Source organism: Saccostrea echinata, unplaced genomic scaffold (assembly GCF_033153115.1).
Source record: "Saccostrea echinata isolate AGI-Se365-2 ecotype Australia unplaced genomic scaffold, CSIRO_AGI_Sech_v1 ptg000007l, whole genome shotgun sequence".
Taxonomy (NCBI): Eukaryota; Metazoa; Mollusca; class Bivalvia; order Ostreida; family Ostreidae; genus Saccostrea; species Saccostrea echinata.
In genome coordinates this window covers 123179-140289 of record NW_026889756.1, presented here as the reverse complement: position 1 = coordinate 140289, position 17111 = coordinate 123179, and the positions used below count along the sequence as shown (strand labels likewise).

General features: G+C 35.2%; 1 protein-coding gene across 1 annotated transcript; it reads left to right on the top strand.

Moving 5' to 3' along the window:
- The first annotated feature begins 14141 nt into the window (after window positions 1-14141).
- On the top strand, window positions 14142-15875 carry LOC133180579 (uncharacterized). Its single transcript, XM_061315056.1, has 2 exons — window positions 14142-14664; window positions 14845-15875. The coding sequence occupies exons 1-2, from the start codon at window positions 14174-14176 to the stop codon at window positions 15854-15856; spliced, it is 1503 nt and encodes a 500-aa protein (XP_061171040.1). The 5' UTR covers window positions 14142-14173; the 3' UTR covers window positions 15857-15875.
- The last annotated feature ends 1236 nt before the right edge of the window (window positions 15876-17111 follow it).

Below are 17111 nucleotides of genomic sequence, written 5' to 3'. Positions count from 1 at the left end.
AATATGATTTTTTAAAAAAACTGTGGATTTCAGTGATTTCCGATTTTTAATATAATTAGTGAATTTAAACACTCAATACAAAAATACACTATCCCGAAACAAAGCCTCTTTGACTGGAAGCAATGTATCTCTATAATATAAGTTACTAAGCAAAATGATCGAGTGCGAGAAGTTTCTTGGTGCAAAACTTTCCATTGATTAAGAACCGCTGTGTTTATGTCTTACAAAACAAATATCTGGTCAGATGCTGAAGACTTGTAAGTGGCAGATCAACATGCGTATATATTTCTTAATCCAACATCATGACCCACCCTTTTATTTTAAATAAATTTTAGAGACATTTTATGTCATTAATTGATCTATTTTTAATTAGCTAGTTTATATAATTCAATATTTAGGTACAATGTATGTATGATATAATTGTGGGTCATTTATTTGTATATATTTAATGTTGCGGGATCAATGTACAGTACGAGTATATTGTTGTGGGATAGTATATAAGTATAAAGATAGACGCATATATCCAAAAAAGTAAAAGAACATTGTTGAATATATACTGGGTTTAGGCAGTTAACGCTTTATAAACCGCGAAGTGGTCACCTTTTCAAACCTTCAGGGACCATTCAATCGACTGAATGGCAGAGGTTCATCCCGTGGGAGGATTAAAGCAAATACTCGAGACTATTTAGCGGGTAAAATGGTTAGTGATTGTCCTATTTTGAATTACTTGTTTTATTCAATACGTTTTAGACGTATTTTTTTTTGTTCTCAAATCTTTAATCTCTTTCTCTCACATAAATGTGTTAATATTATAAACACATATATTACATAAATATATCTATATATCTATATCAAGGTTCTATATGTAATGCATGTATCGGATAATTATGGGTCATTTATATGTACATATATATAGATATAGAATATTGCGGGATCAAATTACAGGCAACTATACATCATTCTGGGTCAATATATTGATATAAAGAACATCGTGGGATATGTACAGTTGTACTTGTCTATCTATAAAATATTAAAATCACTGTTGATTTGATTACACTTCCCTAAAATCTTAACGCGTAATAATTTTTTTCTGAATAATCCTTGAGTTGTGAATGATTTTCTGCGACTTCATACTGACATATTCCTTTATTACTTAAACTTCACGGTTCACATCAGGATAACGCGCCTTCTTTATAGTAACATTTTAAAGTAATTATATCTTATAAAATGATATACTTGAAGCTTTCTTTCATATCTGAATAATTATATAGACTTTAGGAAGAACACAACTATAGTACGATTAAAACTTATAAAATTATTTAACCTTATTTTTTCTAGATTTATACAATGTATTACATTAAAAGCAAAAGCTCATGCATGGCATGACATACATGTAAATAAATAATGCGTTACAATCTGATAATGATTCACTGCAATTAGGCTATAAAATCTAGCTGTTTCCCATAATCCCTCCAATACTCATGGGGAAGTATATAAAAAATTGTGGGTCACGCGCGAAATTCTGCCAATCCACAGAGTGGTAAGATTTCATATATATATAATTGCATTGTGGGTCATTTTTTGAGTGTGTAATTATGGGTCAAAAAAATTTTTTTTGTAAAAAATGAAAATAGTAACTATATTATTGTCATAAACAAATTTTTAGGCACATGGTTTGTGGGTCAATATATAATGACCCATAAACCATCCATGATACCCACAACGTGAGTGAAAAAGACACAAAATATCCCACAATCCGCATGGCACAAAACTATATATATATATATATATATATATATATATATATATATATATATAGTAAACTATAGTTAATCATAGTATTTTTTTGTTAGGGTAGTATAGGTCTCAAATGTCTTATTCCCCCCCCCCCCCCCCATCTGGCTTAAAGTTACATAATCAGTCAAAATCATGTGTTTCTTTTAAGATAATTGTATCACAAAACAAAAGATTTATGTGAAATATGAATATAGCAAATTTTTGAACACTTAACTGCACTGTAAAGCAAGAACAGAACTGCAAAATGTAAGTGCCGGAAAAAGAAATGTTGTATCTATTGCGTAGTTTTTATTGTCAATGTCAGCAATGTCATGGTCACGCGTCCTTTATTTTTAGCGCGAAACTTGTAAACAACATTGAATTGGAGCAAGCAAACGTGAGGAATAAGTTCTGATCATCTTTTTTGAAGATTGTATCATAATTCTCGGTCATCCGACATTTATATCTATGGAATTGACACCATGGTAAATTCTTCAATTTTTCAGCGCATGTGTACAATAAAGAGGAAACAGTGCAGCAATATTTTTGTGTTGGGTTATACAAAGATATTTTTTGCTTTTTATTTACTCCATAAAAGTAGATATTTTAGGTTCTGAAACCTGTAATTTTCTGAATCCTAATATCTTCAGGAACTGAACAAAATTTGCATGTGTCATGCAAAAATCCTACTTTTGTCAATTTTCCCGTTTTTCCGTCACAGTGTCACTTTAAGAAGAACTGGATGATGACTTGTTCTGATACATAAATTTTTTTAACTAGCTTGTGTTGTCTTTTCTTAAATATTTTAGAGGGGATCTAATTAATCTCTTTTTTTCATACCTCTAAATGGGGAGGGGTTTTCGACTTAAAATTATGCCGAATTATAAAACATTTTTGGTTCCAACTGTCAAAAAATTTGTGTCGAACTATCATTGGACCGAACTGTCTGGTTACAATAGAAGATCTTATGTTATGTGTTCGTAACTTAACGTTAAGGAAGTAAAATATTTCTTTCTGAAAGAATAATACCACCTCTACCAATAGTTCATAATATCCCTGAGGGCTAGCTTCCCGCCTCACATTCAGGAGGTAAGATACAAAATATTGTAAAGTAATCCTACAAGTCATTGTTGTGCTCCATGTCACACGTTTCATTGATAGGGGCTCTTCTTGAACCGCTATGTTAACATAAATACTTTAAAAATTCATTTTAACAAAGTAAAACCTACATTTAAACCAACTTTTTAAAGTAAAAAGTTGTAAGAAAGTTGCTGTCCACTTTAGGGCCACAAATATTATGTTAAAAATCGCATTACACATGCATATAGACATTATTTACATTTAAATAGCGCGAAACTGTTTTATTCACTGATCGATATTTCCCTGTATAATTATAGAATTCCTTTTTTTTTATCTCGGTTAAAAAGGCATACAGGTAGTTATTTAACCATTTATATATTGTATATAGGCAACGCTTATTCACCAATCAAGAGTTATTACTATGGGGCATATCAACCTCGGATTACTTGTGCGTAGAATTGTTATGTATATAACTGTATAATAGGTGTTCAGATAACCAATGATAAGGTTTGCAAGTTTTTGAAATCCAATTTTATTGAACAAGCTGTTGTCTGCGATCTCAAAGAGCCTGCATAGACTTTTTTTTATATCGCGAGGGAAGGGTCATATTCTTCTCACTATTATTTAGTTTTTACTCCACTGAAATTATTTCAACTGCAGTAAATATAAAACACTGGACAATGCTACTTATAAGGAATTATTTTTACTTCAGAAAATTGCCATGCTATTGGTTGATTTTTAATTCAGTATCATTTTAGAGTAGAAATGGCCAGTATAATATTTTTACTGCAGTTTAATTAATTAATTGTGAGTTAAATGGTCAATATTATATTTTTATTTGAGTAAGAAAAATGTTCATCGTGAGTTAGATGGCTACAAAAGTCTTTTTACTTCACTAAGAAAATAAATGATTTCGCTGCAGTGAAAATAATGTTATTTGGCAATGCATAAAGTCATATAATTGTGAGAAGCATATTGGTCTGATATAGATATGTCAGACTCTGTGTCGTCTTTATTTCAGACTTAAAGATAATTATTCTCAAAGCAAAAAATGATACTGGATTAATTCAAAGGAAGTATTTCATCATTAGATGGTGCCAGCATTATTGTAATTATTCAAAACCATATATATGGCGTGGGGTCAAATGCTGGTTCGGTCTCGAGGGGCGTTTCCAACGCCACTAGGTCTCACCTTACAAAACCTCGAGTAATGCCAACCGTCTCAAACAGGTTCTGCCAGCGAATCAGATGTCACACCTCCTGACATTGGTGAAAGGCGAGACTCCAGCGCCTTTAAATACCTGGAACATGTGGCTAAGGGAAGGAAAACCCCAACAGAAAACCACTGGCCCTCCGAGTCCAGGGGGTTTCTGCATGGATAATCACCAGGCAAATTGAAAACTTCAAAGATTACAAAAACCCGAAATACACTGAGCACACAGCGGGAGTCTAGCCCTCTAACTGTGATAAATATTAATGCAGAGGACAACATGACGCAGGTGGATGAAAGACAGTTGGAAGTCCACAGGCCTATGTAGGGAGATGGAATGTGAGATCTATGTATTTTACAGGGAAAACAGCCCAGATAGAACAGGAGATGAATTGATGCCGACTGGATATAATAGGGCTAAGCGAAGTCAGATGGCCTATGAATGAAAAAAACTACATTGCAAAGTGGGAAACTAGTGCTTTACTCAGGACGAGATGATGGATTACATCAAGAAGGAGTAGGAATAAACAATGCTGACACAGAAAGCTAAGAAGTCATTGATGGAATGGAAACCCATAAATGAAAGATTGATTATGCAAGACTCTATATATCAACTCTAGAGATAAGCCTGATTGTAGTATATTACCAACAAATGAAAGCCCTGAAGAGACAAAGGAAGCATTCATGGAACAACTGCAGGAAGTTATTAATAACACTCCAAAACATGACATACTGCTCATTATTGGAGATTTTAATGCAAAGGTTGGCAGCAACAACAAAGGCCATGAAAGCGCTATGGGGAAGCATGGAATAGGAGAGCGAAATGAGAACGGAGAACGACTATTGGATATGTGCGAGCTCAACAACTTAGTCATTACAGGAACAGTATTTCCTCATAAACCAAGACACAAGATCTCTTGGATCTCACCTGATGGAAAGACCGAAAACCAAATTGATCATGTGCTTATATCAAAACAACACAGAACATCCGTCTCAGATACAAGGGCGATGAGAGGAGCTGATGCAAGCAGTGATCATGAACTGATAAGGATTAAGATCAGAATAAAATTGAAGAAACAAAAGCAAAATTCAGATACACGTAGAAAGAAGTATGATGTCACAAAACTACAACAGCTAGAGAAAAGGAGAGCATTCACTTTGGAGCTGAAAAATAGATTCCAAGTGCTAGAAGAATTGGAAAGTGTTGAGTGTCTGGGAAAATACAATAAAAGGTTACAACGAGACAGCAGACAGCTTACTTGGAGTAAAAGAAAAGGGACAAAAACATTGGATGAGCAGAGACTCTTGGAAGGTGGTAGAAGAAAGGAAGCAGCTAAAACTCCAACTTGTTAACAGCAGACCAGAAAGGTTAAAAAGAACATAATAAGAAACAAATATTCAATTAAAGACAGAGAGGTAAAACGCAGCATGAGGAATGACAGGAGAAAGTGGACAGAAGACATATTACGGAAGCAGAAAGAGCAGCAAGTACAGTGGCTGCAACGTTATTGTTGACAAACCAATCGTGTAGAATCGTTCGTGTAACGTGCGTGATCGTTCGTGTAACGTGCGAGATCGTGCGTGTATCAGATTCAATCGTTTGCGGTTTTAATCGTGCGTGATCGTGCGTTAAGAAACGTGTAAATTTCGTTTTGTAAGTTTTTATCGGAATGTTATTTGTTATACAAGCATTTCGCTTGTCTGTTTTTTTTTAATCCAAATAAAATTAATGAAGCGCGATTATCATTTACATAATTGAAAGCGGAACGAACTAATTATCGCTTGGATATAAGCAATATAGTAAGTCGTACAATATTGTGTTCTCGTCAACTAGCGCGATTTTTTGTGATAAACCGTACTTGGATGTTTAAGAATTTTTTCTCTGATGTTAATTATGTTTACTGCTAGTTATGGTCAGGATATTTTTAAAATCAATAGATCAAAAATAGATATTTCTACAAATAAATAAATAAACAATTCTCAATGCTTACATAAATATTTAGTCGCGAATTTACATGTACATGTACACATGATTGTCGGGGTTTCGTTTATCAGTGTTATCTCTGGAGCTTACTTTTAACTATTTTTATAGTTTCTGCAAAAAAATAATTTGTAAATTATTGTTGAATTTAGGGATTAACAAATGGAAACATGGATATAACTTATAATTTAATTCATTTTCATGCCAATAGGCATTTTTTTTTAAACCTATCCCTTTCTGCATATTATGAAATCCAATTCAATCAAAACTCACGGTCCACCTACATGTACATCTTTTGATAGAAGGGGAAAAATCAGTTTTCTAAAGTCGGAGAATTACGCAAATAATTATTTATAATCTAAAATAATTATTAAGACTTACATGTATTAAGTTCCAGAAATATCCATTTCTATTTTTTTTTTTCATTTTTCGAAGTCGATGAAATAATATCAATAATTATTTGAAATCTAAAACAAGTATTAAACCTTATTTCGGTTTGAAAATATCCATTCCTAAAGAATTTGAACTATTTCGCGTGAAGAATCGTGCGTTTGCGTTAGCAATCGTGTAAGATCGTGTAACGTGTAGAATCGTGTGCGTGAAGGATCGTTCGTGTAACAGATTTTATCGTGCGTTAATCGTGCGGAATCGTTCGTGTAACGTGATCGTTCGTGTAAGTTGTCAACAATAACGTTGCAGCCACTGTAATGGGCACATGAAAACAGTGTATGAGATAACTAGAGTACTAAGTAATAAGAAGAAAGGCATGACAACAGAAATAAAGGACAAATCGGGCAAGATCCTGAGCAGCCAACATGAAAGAAAGGAAAGGTGGAAAGAACACTTTAAAGAAATATTAAACCGCCCACAACCTGAACACCCATTAGAAGTTGAAAGCGAAGGACAAGTAGTAGATGAGATGGATACAAGCCCCATACGGAAAGAGGAAATCATCAAGGCTATAAAGAAACTAAAAAATGGAAAAGCTGGAGGAGTAGACAGGGTAACAGCTGAGATGTTAAAAGCAGACAAAGAGGCAACAGCAAGACATTTGGAAAAACTCTTCACAACAATTTGGAAACAAGAAACCATACCATCGGTTTGGAGTAAAGGCCTGGTAGTGAAGATTCCAAAGAAAGGTGATAGATCGATATGTGATAATTGTAGAAGTATAACACTTTTATCTGTGTCAAGCAAAGTATTCTCCAGAATAGTGATACAAAGGATTTAAGATGGAGTGGAAAAGCAGCTGCGTGAGGAACAAGCTGGCTTTAGAAGAGGGGGAGTACAACAGAACAACTATTTACACTCCGTAACATCATAGAACAATGTACCGAATGGAACTCAGCATTGTTTGTAAACTACGTTGATTTTGAAAAGGCATTTGATTCCATTCATAGAGAGAACCTTTGGTCTATCATGAAGTTTTATGGCATCCCAGACAAACTGGTCAGAATGGTGAACTCCTATATGATTCATTCCAATGTGCAGTCCTAGAAGATGGAGAAGAATCAGACTGATTCCGGGTAACAAGAGGAGTGAATCAGGGTTGCACAATGTCTGGATTCCTATTTTTGTTGGTTATAGATTTCGTAATGAGAAGAACTACAGAAACGGAACTAACAGGAATAAGGTGGAATTTTAAGATCTAGACTTCGCAGATGATCTTGCTCTACTTTCCTCAAAATTTCGGGACATCCAACTAAAGACACAAAGACTAAACGAAATTGCTAGTCAAGCTGACCTCAGAATAAACATAGAGAAAACCAAAGTGATGAGACTCAACTCTGACATAATAGAGCCAGTCAAGATTGATGGACAAGACCTGGAGGATGTAGAAACATTTACTTACCTGGGATGTGTGATAACAACAAAGGGAGGATCTGATGAGGACATTACCAACAGACTGGGAAAAGCTAATTCTCAATTTGGAAGGCTCAGAAAAATCTGGAGCTCATCCAAATTTTCCATCCAAACAAAAGTAAAGTTATTTAACAGCTTGGTCCTGTCGGTTCTAATGTATGGAAGTGAGACATGGAAAACAACGGAGCGAGACAAAAGGAAGATTGACACCTTCCAGAATGGAAAGAAAAATCCCGAGAGTAAGATGGCCTGAGAAAATATCAAATGAAGAACTCTATCATAGAACGAAGACAGCTAGAGCGAGTGAAATAATAACTCTCAGGAAGTGGAATAGGATTGACCATGTACTGAGGATGGAGAACACCAGAATTTGTACCACCGCACTAACATGGCATCCAGAAGGAAAGAAAAAGTGGGCCAGCCGAAAATAACTTGGAGAAGAACCACGGAACAAGAAAGATTACAGCTGGGATGGAATAGCTGGGCGTCAGCGAGGGCAGCAGCTAAAGACAGAGGCAGGTGGAGGCAGTGTATTGGGGACTTATGTGCCAGCGGGAACGAAGAGGATAGGTGAGGTGAGGTGATATATATGGCCTATTTTTGATAAGTACAGGTAACTAAAATTAAAAAGATCTTATTATTTTTTTTATTACTTTATACAAAGACAAGACTTTCGTGCAAATTACACAATTTCAATCAATCGCATTTCAAAGATATTCGAAATTTAGAATAACCACCGATTTATTTATTTACCGACTCCACATGTAAATAACAGACGAAGTTGAAAGACATTTTAACAGTTACTATAGAAACGTGAGGTTATTCACTTTTAAATTATTCAAATTTAATTTGAACGTGAATAACATATATCATGTATATGTTAACACTCAGTGTCGTATTATTGTATTTTTTAGCTAAGATACGCCTTATATAGCTTAATTTAAAATTTGATCTTCTAGAAAGAAAATGTTTAAGTAGGTATATTTACATTTGCAAATATTTTCCTTTTATGTAATTGTATCTGAATAAGGCGTATTAACAGGCTTGTCACATGTCCATAAAATCATTATTTAATCTGAAACGATCAACGTAGTGTGACAATTAATAACAATAAAAGTGGTCAGCATATTCAAAGCACTCAATATCTTTGATGCACTGTAATTATCACAGGTTATATACCTCCTATTACCTTTTGATTCAGAGGAAATGTTGAAACTTCAGTTCGATCACATGTCGTTTTGTATTATCTGTAATAGAACAATTATTTGTAGACTGAACCATACACCAATATTGGAGCTGACCATTGTCAGCTCCATATATCCAATCCAGCTTTTTCCAACATGCCCTCCTAAGATAAAACACCAGATAACAAAATTTTCAAGTTTATTATTAATCATTTTTTGAACAAATTTCTTTTTTATTCCACCCCCCAAAGTGGCAATTCTTCGTCTTGGCTTTTTTAGGCAATGAGTAAAATTGATGTAATTTTACTGAATGTTAATTACAAAATAATTTTACAATGGAATTGCCATTTGTGCATTGACACCAAATTGGTATAGGTCAAAAACACATCATTGCCTGACAACAAATAACTAAATAATATATATGTGCAAATTTATTCTTTTCGGTAAGCGGCAAAGTACCTATTTGCAAATCATTCAAGTTGAAATGTAGCAAATTGCTCAATAATTTTGAAAAATATATATATATATATATACATACATGTCCAAATTCAGTCATTGCAAACAAATGCAGAAAACAAAGATCAAAAACTCAGATTCCGGTGCAGAGCGGCAACCTGAGACAAAAATGTGCACTTCAAATTGAGTGTAAAGTGATGTAAAATGTACATCTTTATTTAGTATACAAATTTTGATAGGAAACCCGCGGATTCTTCCACATGGCGAAAATAGCCACATGCACCATGTGGTCATTGCAGCCACCGCCACCAAGTGGGGGAAGCGGTTAGTTCCTAATGCCAGGACCATACCACTCTAAAGTTATGTGACTAATAGATTTTAGGATAAACAAGTATCCCTGTATTTTTAAATTGTTCAATTGCTGCACAAATTGTATTCAAAAATATTTCATTCCCTGTTTGAGATAAATGTACTCCATCATTTTCAAAAAGCAATGCATCCTTGTAATTTATATCTTGATATTTGATGTAACCTCCCCCATTCTTTACAACTGCTGCTGCAATGGAGCTATTCAACCTTTTTAAAGTTCATTGCATCAATATTTTTTGAATATCTCCAGTTTCTCCTTGGTAGCAACTGAGACCAAATTATCTTTGTATTGGGTAATAATGATTGAATTTTCCCCAGAGTACTTTTAATGATTTGAATAAGAATTCTCAAAGAGATGTTACCCACGTCATTACCACCACAATGTAAAATTATGTAATGTGGACTGTCATTTACTTTCAACAAGGACTTAATTTTGTTACACAACTCTGACCATACCATACCCCCTTTTCCTTGCCACCACATATTTATACTCAGCCTTTGAAGTCCTAGGCATACTCCACCTGCCCTTCTCCTGGCTGCAACAAATGCTCTTACGACTATTGAGGACCCCATTACCCAGACCTGAAACTCTGAAATAACATTTTAATCAATCATGAATTTTAAATTCAGGGTAAAGCAAACATAATCATTAGATTCTGATGAACAATTTGTAAGATTTTGATTTCCACCTACCAGCTTTACAGATTTGATCTTCAGACATACCTAACATTGCCGAATTAGTGACTGCCCCTATTCTGAATGAATGTGATTTATATCTACCACTGTCTAATCTTACTGCCTTTAAAGCTTTGCTTAAAACTGTTGTGAACTGAATACGTGTGAGTACTTGACCCCCAAAATGACAAAACAAGTTCCCTTGCTTGATAGGTCTTACTCTTAAGTAGCTTGCCATAATATCCACTGGCTTTATGCTGGTCATTGCTTGACTATTTTCTATATAACAATTGTTTCCCCCTTTCCCCTTTGGTCAGCTTTGGAGTGCTGGAGATAAATTTTCATCATATTTTCATTAATTAGCATTTCAAGGTTTTCATACTGGACAGCATGACCTGCAGTTTGTTTTTTCCCTTCAGTGATTTCACCCACTCTAAAATACCCAAAAAAGGCCACACTGTAAGCAGCTGCAAACAGTTTTGCTTCATAATCATTAATGCATACAATAGGCAATACTTTCAATATGTTTTCTAAAATGTTTACAGTTATTGGTAATCTGCCATCTTTTTTCTTTGACTTTCTCCTGTACCCTCCTAATAGCTTTTTATCCATAAAATTCTGGGTTATATCTGTGTAATCATTAAGCTTGAGATAAAATGCAATTCCTGATATGTAAGTTCTCGCTGTTGATTCCCCCAAACCCTTCACTGACATGTAGCCTATGAAATGAACGATTCGCTCTAGTGTAGGTGGCCAGAGCTTTTCAAAGTTGCAATTCACTCGAAATTCGTCAAAACAAGTCAACCTTTGTTTGTAAGTCTGTTGTGTATTTTGTGCTGTTGCAAGCTGCAGTAATTTGTTTACTTCTTCTCCGACATCAAAACAAGAAATTCCTCTGGTATACCCTTTGGATACTTGTCTGCCCCTGGTGCTAGTTGTCTGAAGCGATGAAACTGTTTACGAGATAAAGAATCTGTTATATTATTTTGTTTTCCTATTTTATGTTGAGCTTTAAACATGACATTGTACCTCAGAAGCAAAGAACCATTTTTCTTATCATCATCATAATCCGTTCTGATTTTGAAGACTGTCTGTTGACAATCGTTACTAATGCACTGTTGTCTATATACATAATGATTTTATTGTTTGCAAAACATCCCCCCCCCACACACACACACAGAAAAATGGCCAATAGTATTGGTACTAGTTCTTGATATGACATTTCTCTAAAAATTGAGCTGTCCCAATCATGGGGCCATGGCCAGTAAACCCAGTGACCTTGACAGTATGCCCCACAACCTAACTCAGGATTTCCAGAGCTGTCTGTGAACAACTCAATATTATCACTGCTTAGCCACTCCCTTTCATGAATAAGTCGAACCCCATTAGTCATGAATTTAGAGCTAGGTGTGATGTATAGTAACCATAACTCAGGGTCAACTACCCCCCAGGTCCCTGATGGATTTTAGCCATTTTTAATCTGAATTGCTGATCATACTCCATAAACCCTAAACCTGGTGAACCTGCTGCTGCTAAGAACGTCTTTCATATATTTTAACAAGTCTAGAGTCTTGGTCGGATGGGCCTCTAAATATATGCTTGAATAAATGATGAACGCGTCCGTCCATTGCTGTATATTGTTGATTTTTTTCATGTTTTTATCGCTTGTTTGAAGCTTACCATTTACCATGACAATTGCTTGTTTTTAAATATCATTTGCATTTACTAGCAGTTTTGCTAAGTCGACATATTGACCGTTAATGATTTTGTTTTTTACCTCTTACGACACATTTAACCCCAATGGGTTTTCATAACTAACAATCATCTTCGGGACATCTGAATGTTCATTCAATATTCCGAGGTTTTTACTGTACTTGCTTCTTGTACTTGTCCAGGATCATTTGGCGCCTCTGGAGATTCCACCACTGGGCATGGGCTAGCCTCCGTTGACAGTGCTTTTCACAGGCTGCTCTTTCACCTTTTCTACGCTTCTTTACCTCTTTTCCGCAATCCGTTTAGATTTTTTATTTTCGGCATTGTTTTGGTGATTTGCGATTCTTCTGGATTGATGAAAATATTTTTATCTTCTGCTTTTCGTGGTTGATCGCTTTGTCGGATGATGGGAAACGGAAGTACACTATTAGTGGAACCGATTTATACAGAATTTCCGGAATTAAGACATAATAATGATTCATGCTAAAATAAACGGCTTTATTGTTAAATCAATAAATCTTATTATTTTCTCTTGCTGACCCTCCCCCTTTTTTTTCTTCAAAACAGCTTTCACAGTGTATAAAAGAATACCTATTTTTGTTGATATGGTTATGACGGATAATGTGTAACTAAATGTTTACTTGTATCTAAAGATGAAATTTATTATATGTATACATGTACTTGTAGATTGAGTGTTATAGAAATAAAAATAAGACAAAAACAGAGATACAGAATGACAGATAGTCAGACGGCGGACAAAAATAATTTTTGTCCCCTGATTTTCGATTTTAGTGCATTAAAATGAAGTTTTGATCAGAACATTAAAAACATAAAAATCTGTCTTTTTAGCTCACCTGAGCCGAAGGCTCAAGTGAGCTTTTCTGATCAAAATTTGTCCCTTGTCTGTCGTTGTCGTCGTCGTCGTTGTAAACTTTTCACAATTTCATCTTCTTTTCCAGAACTACTGGGCCAATTTCAACCAAACCTGGCACAGAGCATACTTGGATGAAGGGGATTAAATTTTGTTTAAATGAAGGGTAAAACCCTCATTCAAGGGGAGATAATTCAGAAATAGTGAAAATTTGGTGGCATGTTTTAAAAATCTTCTCCTCAAGAAACACTGAGCCAAAAAAGTTGAAACTTATAGGAAAACTTCTTTACATAGTATAGATTCAAATTTGTTCAAATCATGACCCCTCGGGGTAGGGTGGGGCCACAATGGGGGATCAAAATTTTACATAGGAATATATAGGAGAAAAATTTAAAAATCTTCCTCTCTAGAACAGAAAAGCTTTGTTTAGTGATATTGATATGTAAACATTCTCAGGTAGTATAGATTCATGTTTGTTAAAATGATGACCCATGGGGGTAGGTTGGGGCTTCAATGGGGGATCAAAGTTTTACATAGGAATATATAGGAAAAAATCTTCTCAAGAACAGCAAAGCCATATTTAGTCATATTGATATGGAAGCATCCTCAGGTAGAGTGGATTCAATTTTGTTCAAATGATGACCCCCATGGGTAGGGAAGGGCCACAATGGGGGATCAAATTTATACATAGGAATAAATAAGAAAAAGTCCTTAAAAATTTTCTGCGCAAGAACAGCAAGGCCATTTGTTATGTTGATATGGAAGCATTCTCAGGTAGTTTAAAATTCAAGTCCCCTCCCCTCCCATGTAAACTTTTCAATACTGAACTGATTTGTGCTTTTTCCTAGCCAATGTGCTCAAGTTAGCGATGTGGCCCATGGGCCACTTGTTTAAGGATGGTTTTATTGAAGAAAAAAAAACTTGGTGTTTAATATATATTTATATTATATTTATTTCAGCAGGTTGTCTGCCTCAGGATTTAGAACATCCTCATAATGAACATGCTACGACTCAGCAACCAGAGTAAAGTACGACAGTGTTTTCAATGTCAGGGGGACACAGAATTCTACTGTAACACGTGTAAACGTGACCTGTGTCTACAGTGTAAAGAGAAACACGTTGTTGATTTAGATACCAATTACCATGATGTTGTGATTTACCGTGAGAAATTTGGAAACATCTCAAAACAAGAAACTTGTCTGAGACATCAAGACAGAGTGTACAAATTGTTCTGTCATTCTTGCAACCTGCCTTTTTGTTTCGGATGCAAAGATCATTTCAAAATTACAGAACAAACTATTTGGAGTAAACATGACATTCTGGATATTTTCATAGCATACGAAACAAATAGAGAACAACACCAAGAAATCATTCATAAAATCAGAAGTGAGATTCTCTATAACTGTATCTGGCTCCTGGCAGGAATCAAAACAGATGTAATAGCTTGTCACCAACAAATCATCAAACGTCAATCAGAAGTGTCAACGTAAGCTAAGAAACTGAAGATCCTTATCGACACTGTGATTCGTGATGTTTTGCAATATATGACGCAAAGATTACATCAACAGAAAAGAAAATTGAACAAATATCTTGCGAGCATGGTGAACTATGAACACAATTCTGAACAGTTAGCAAACAGGCCGATAAAATTCCTCTTATTCCTAAGGAAAACTGGAGGTCCCAAGATAAGGGACACTCCTAGTCTTACAAAACGCGCCCGAGTCTCTATGACAGAGGAAATCAATACGGAGGATGTGATAAATTTAGGAAAAATCCATATCCCAGAGACGAGGAAAAGACTAGTTAAAAATGAACGTCTGCTGAAACTGATGCCTACACCTGTGTTACACAGATCTTTCACAGTGAAAGGTGTTAGTTCTGTAACACAAATATCCCATGTGACATCAGATCAAGTCTGGATTAGTGACGGTATTAATCTCATCTTGACAAACACAACAGGTGAAAAACTATATCATGAGAGAGGCTTGGCCAAACACTTACATGAATTTTTTCGTAATGGAGTACACACAGTGAACAGAAAAGGTGATCTTATATTTATAGATTGGGAGGGTAACATTAAAAAACTATCTAAAGATTACAGAACAATGTCTACACTGAAAAATAAAAGAGAACAATTGAGACCGCGCTGTGTGTACTGTTCCCCCTCCAATGGTGACCTGCTGATCGGGATGTATAGATATAAAACAAATACTGGCAATGTGAAACAGTACAATTACAAAGGACAATATATACAAACAATACAACGCGACAACACAGGTCAGAAACTGTACAATTTACCAACATATATCACAGAGAACCACAACAGTGATGTTATTGTGTCTGACAATAACTGTGTAGTGGTGACAAACCGTAAAGGAAGACATCGCTTCTCATATAGAGGATATCAGACAGGGTCAGGAATACGACCACTAGGAATCTGTACAGAAGCGCTGTCACATATTCTGATTTGTGATGAAAACTCCAACACAATACAAATGCTTGACAAGGACGGTCACTTCATGTCAATAATACAGACAGAAAAACAAGGGGATGACTGTCCACTGAGGCAGAGCTTGAGTTATGATGAAAAAACCCACCTTCTCTGGGTTGGATCATGGAGCAAAATATTGAGTGTTTACAGATATATAAATAGACAATACATTCCGGCAGATAAATGAAATAAGTTAATTTTATTACCCTTACCAAACTGTTATGTTTCCTGCAGACCTGCAGCAAGGTTGCAGCCAAAAAAAATTGTTTGCGGGAGAAGTTCGCAAGAACAGTAAACAAGTCAAATCAGCCAATGAAATGCAGATTGTACCGAGGTCAAGACAGAATTCGCCATTTTGAAATGTTTGAATTGAAGTTGTAGATGTTTCAGTATTTTGTTAGGAATATATCCTTTTTGAATGATTACCATGATTACAAAAGCATAATTCTGGATGTAGGAGTACATTGGCATACACATCTAATTGCTAAGATCTAATTTTGTTTTATTTTAATATGAAACAATTATCTCTTATACGTTTAAGTAACCGATGTACTTGCTAGGTCAAATCTTAATCTTTTTGTGAATTTTAATCTTTATTTTAATATCACATTTGTAAATTTCTTAAATGTATTAAAGGTTCTAAATCAATTATTATAAATGTTTATATGTTTTCAAATAAATTGGTATTAACTGTAAAATTTTAATTATGAAGTCACGTGCAAAAGTTCTTGATTTTCTGTACATGTCCAAAAAATTATATTACATTTTTATTCAGAATAGTATGTGAACATAGAGACTATGAACACTTCAGAATTTAAACTTGCATCATTTCAGACACTTGTGGTGGATTTATCCATGATTAACAGATTCAGGTCAGGACAAAGGCTTTTCTGCGAACTGGCTGTTTGTACGCAGGAGTGTGCAAAAAACAATACCTACATCTATATTGCTTGCCGCATTTAGCAGCAAGCCTGCAGCAATGTTTGCCACAAACTTGCATCAATGTTTGCCGCAAGTATGTGTCACAGGTAGTGAAAAATCAAGTCTCAATCGGGACTTGAACCCAGGGCCTCTGGCGTACCGTGCCAGCGCTCTAACCACTGAGCTATTGAGACCCGATATATTGACTGACTTTCACGCACCTGTGAACCCGGTGACATATTCCCCCTCTTTGTGGAAATTTGTCCTCGAATTTTAGGAGTTAAGGAAATGCTGTAAGGTATGTTCCTAGGGATTAGTAGGTATTTGTACGTTGGGCGCCAAATGTCACAGGTGGTTGGCATCTCTTTCCAATTACAATTTTAAATTACATTACAAAACAGGTAAATCAACAGAGATGCTGATGGATTATCTCGTAGACCTACAAAAATTTATCCTAATGTTATTAAGGCTTTGACTTCAGCAGTGTTAGTAGAAAAGGAAGAACTTCCTTTGGATGAAAG

What these genes read in the sequence shown, in the direction of transcription:
- LOC133180579 (XM_061315056.1), top strand. Translation starts at nt 14,174, where the DNA reads ATGAACATGCTACGACTCAGCAACCAGAGTAAAGTACGACAGTGTTTT. An exon ending in CGTCAATCAGAAGTGTCAAC is followed by an intron (nt 14,665 to 14,844) that starts GTAAGCTAAGAA and finishes CTTATTCCTAAG; the next exon opens with GAAAACTGGAGGTCCCAAGA.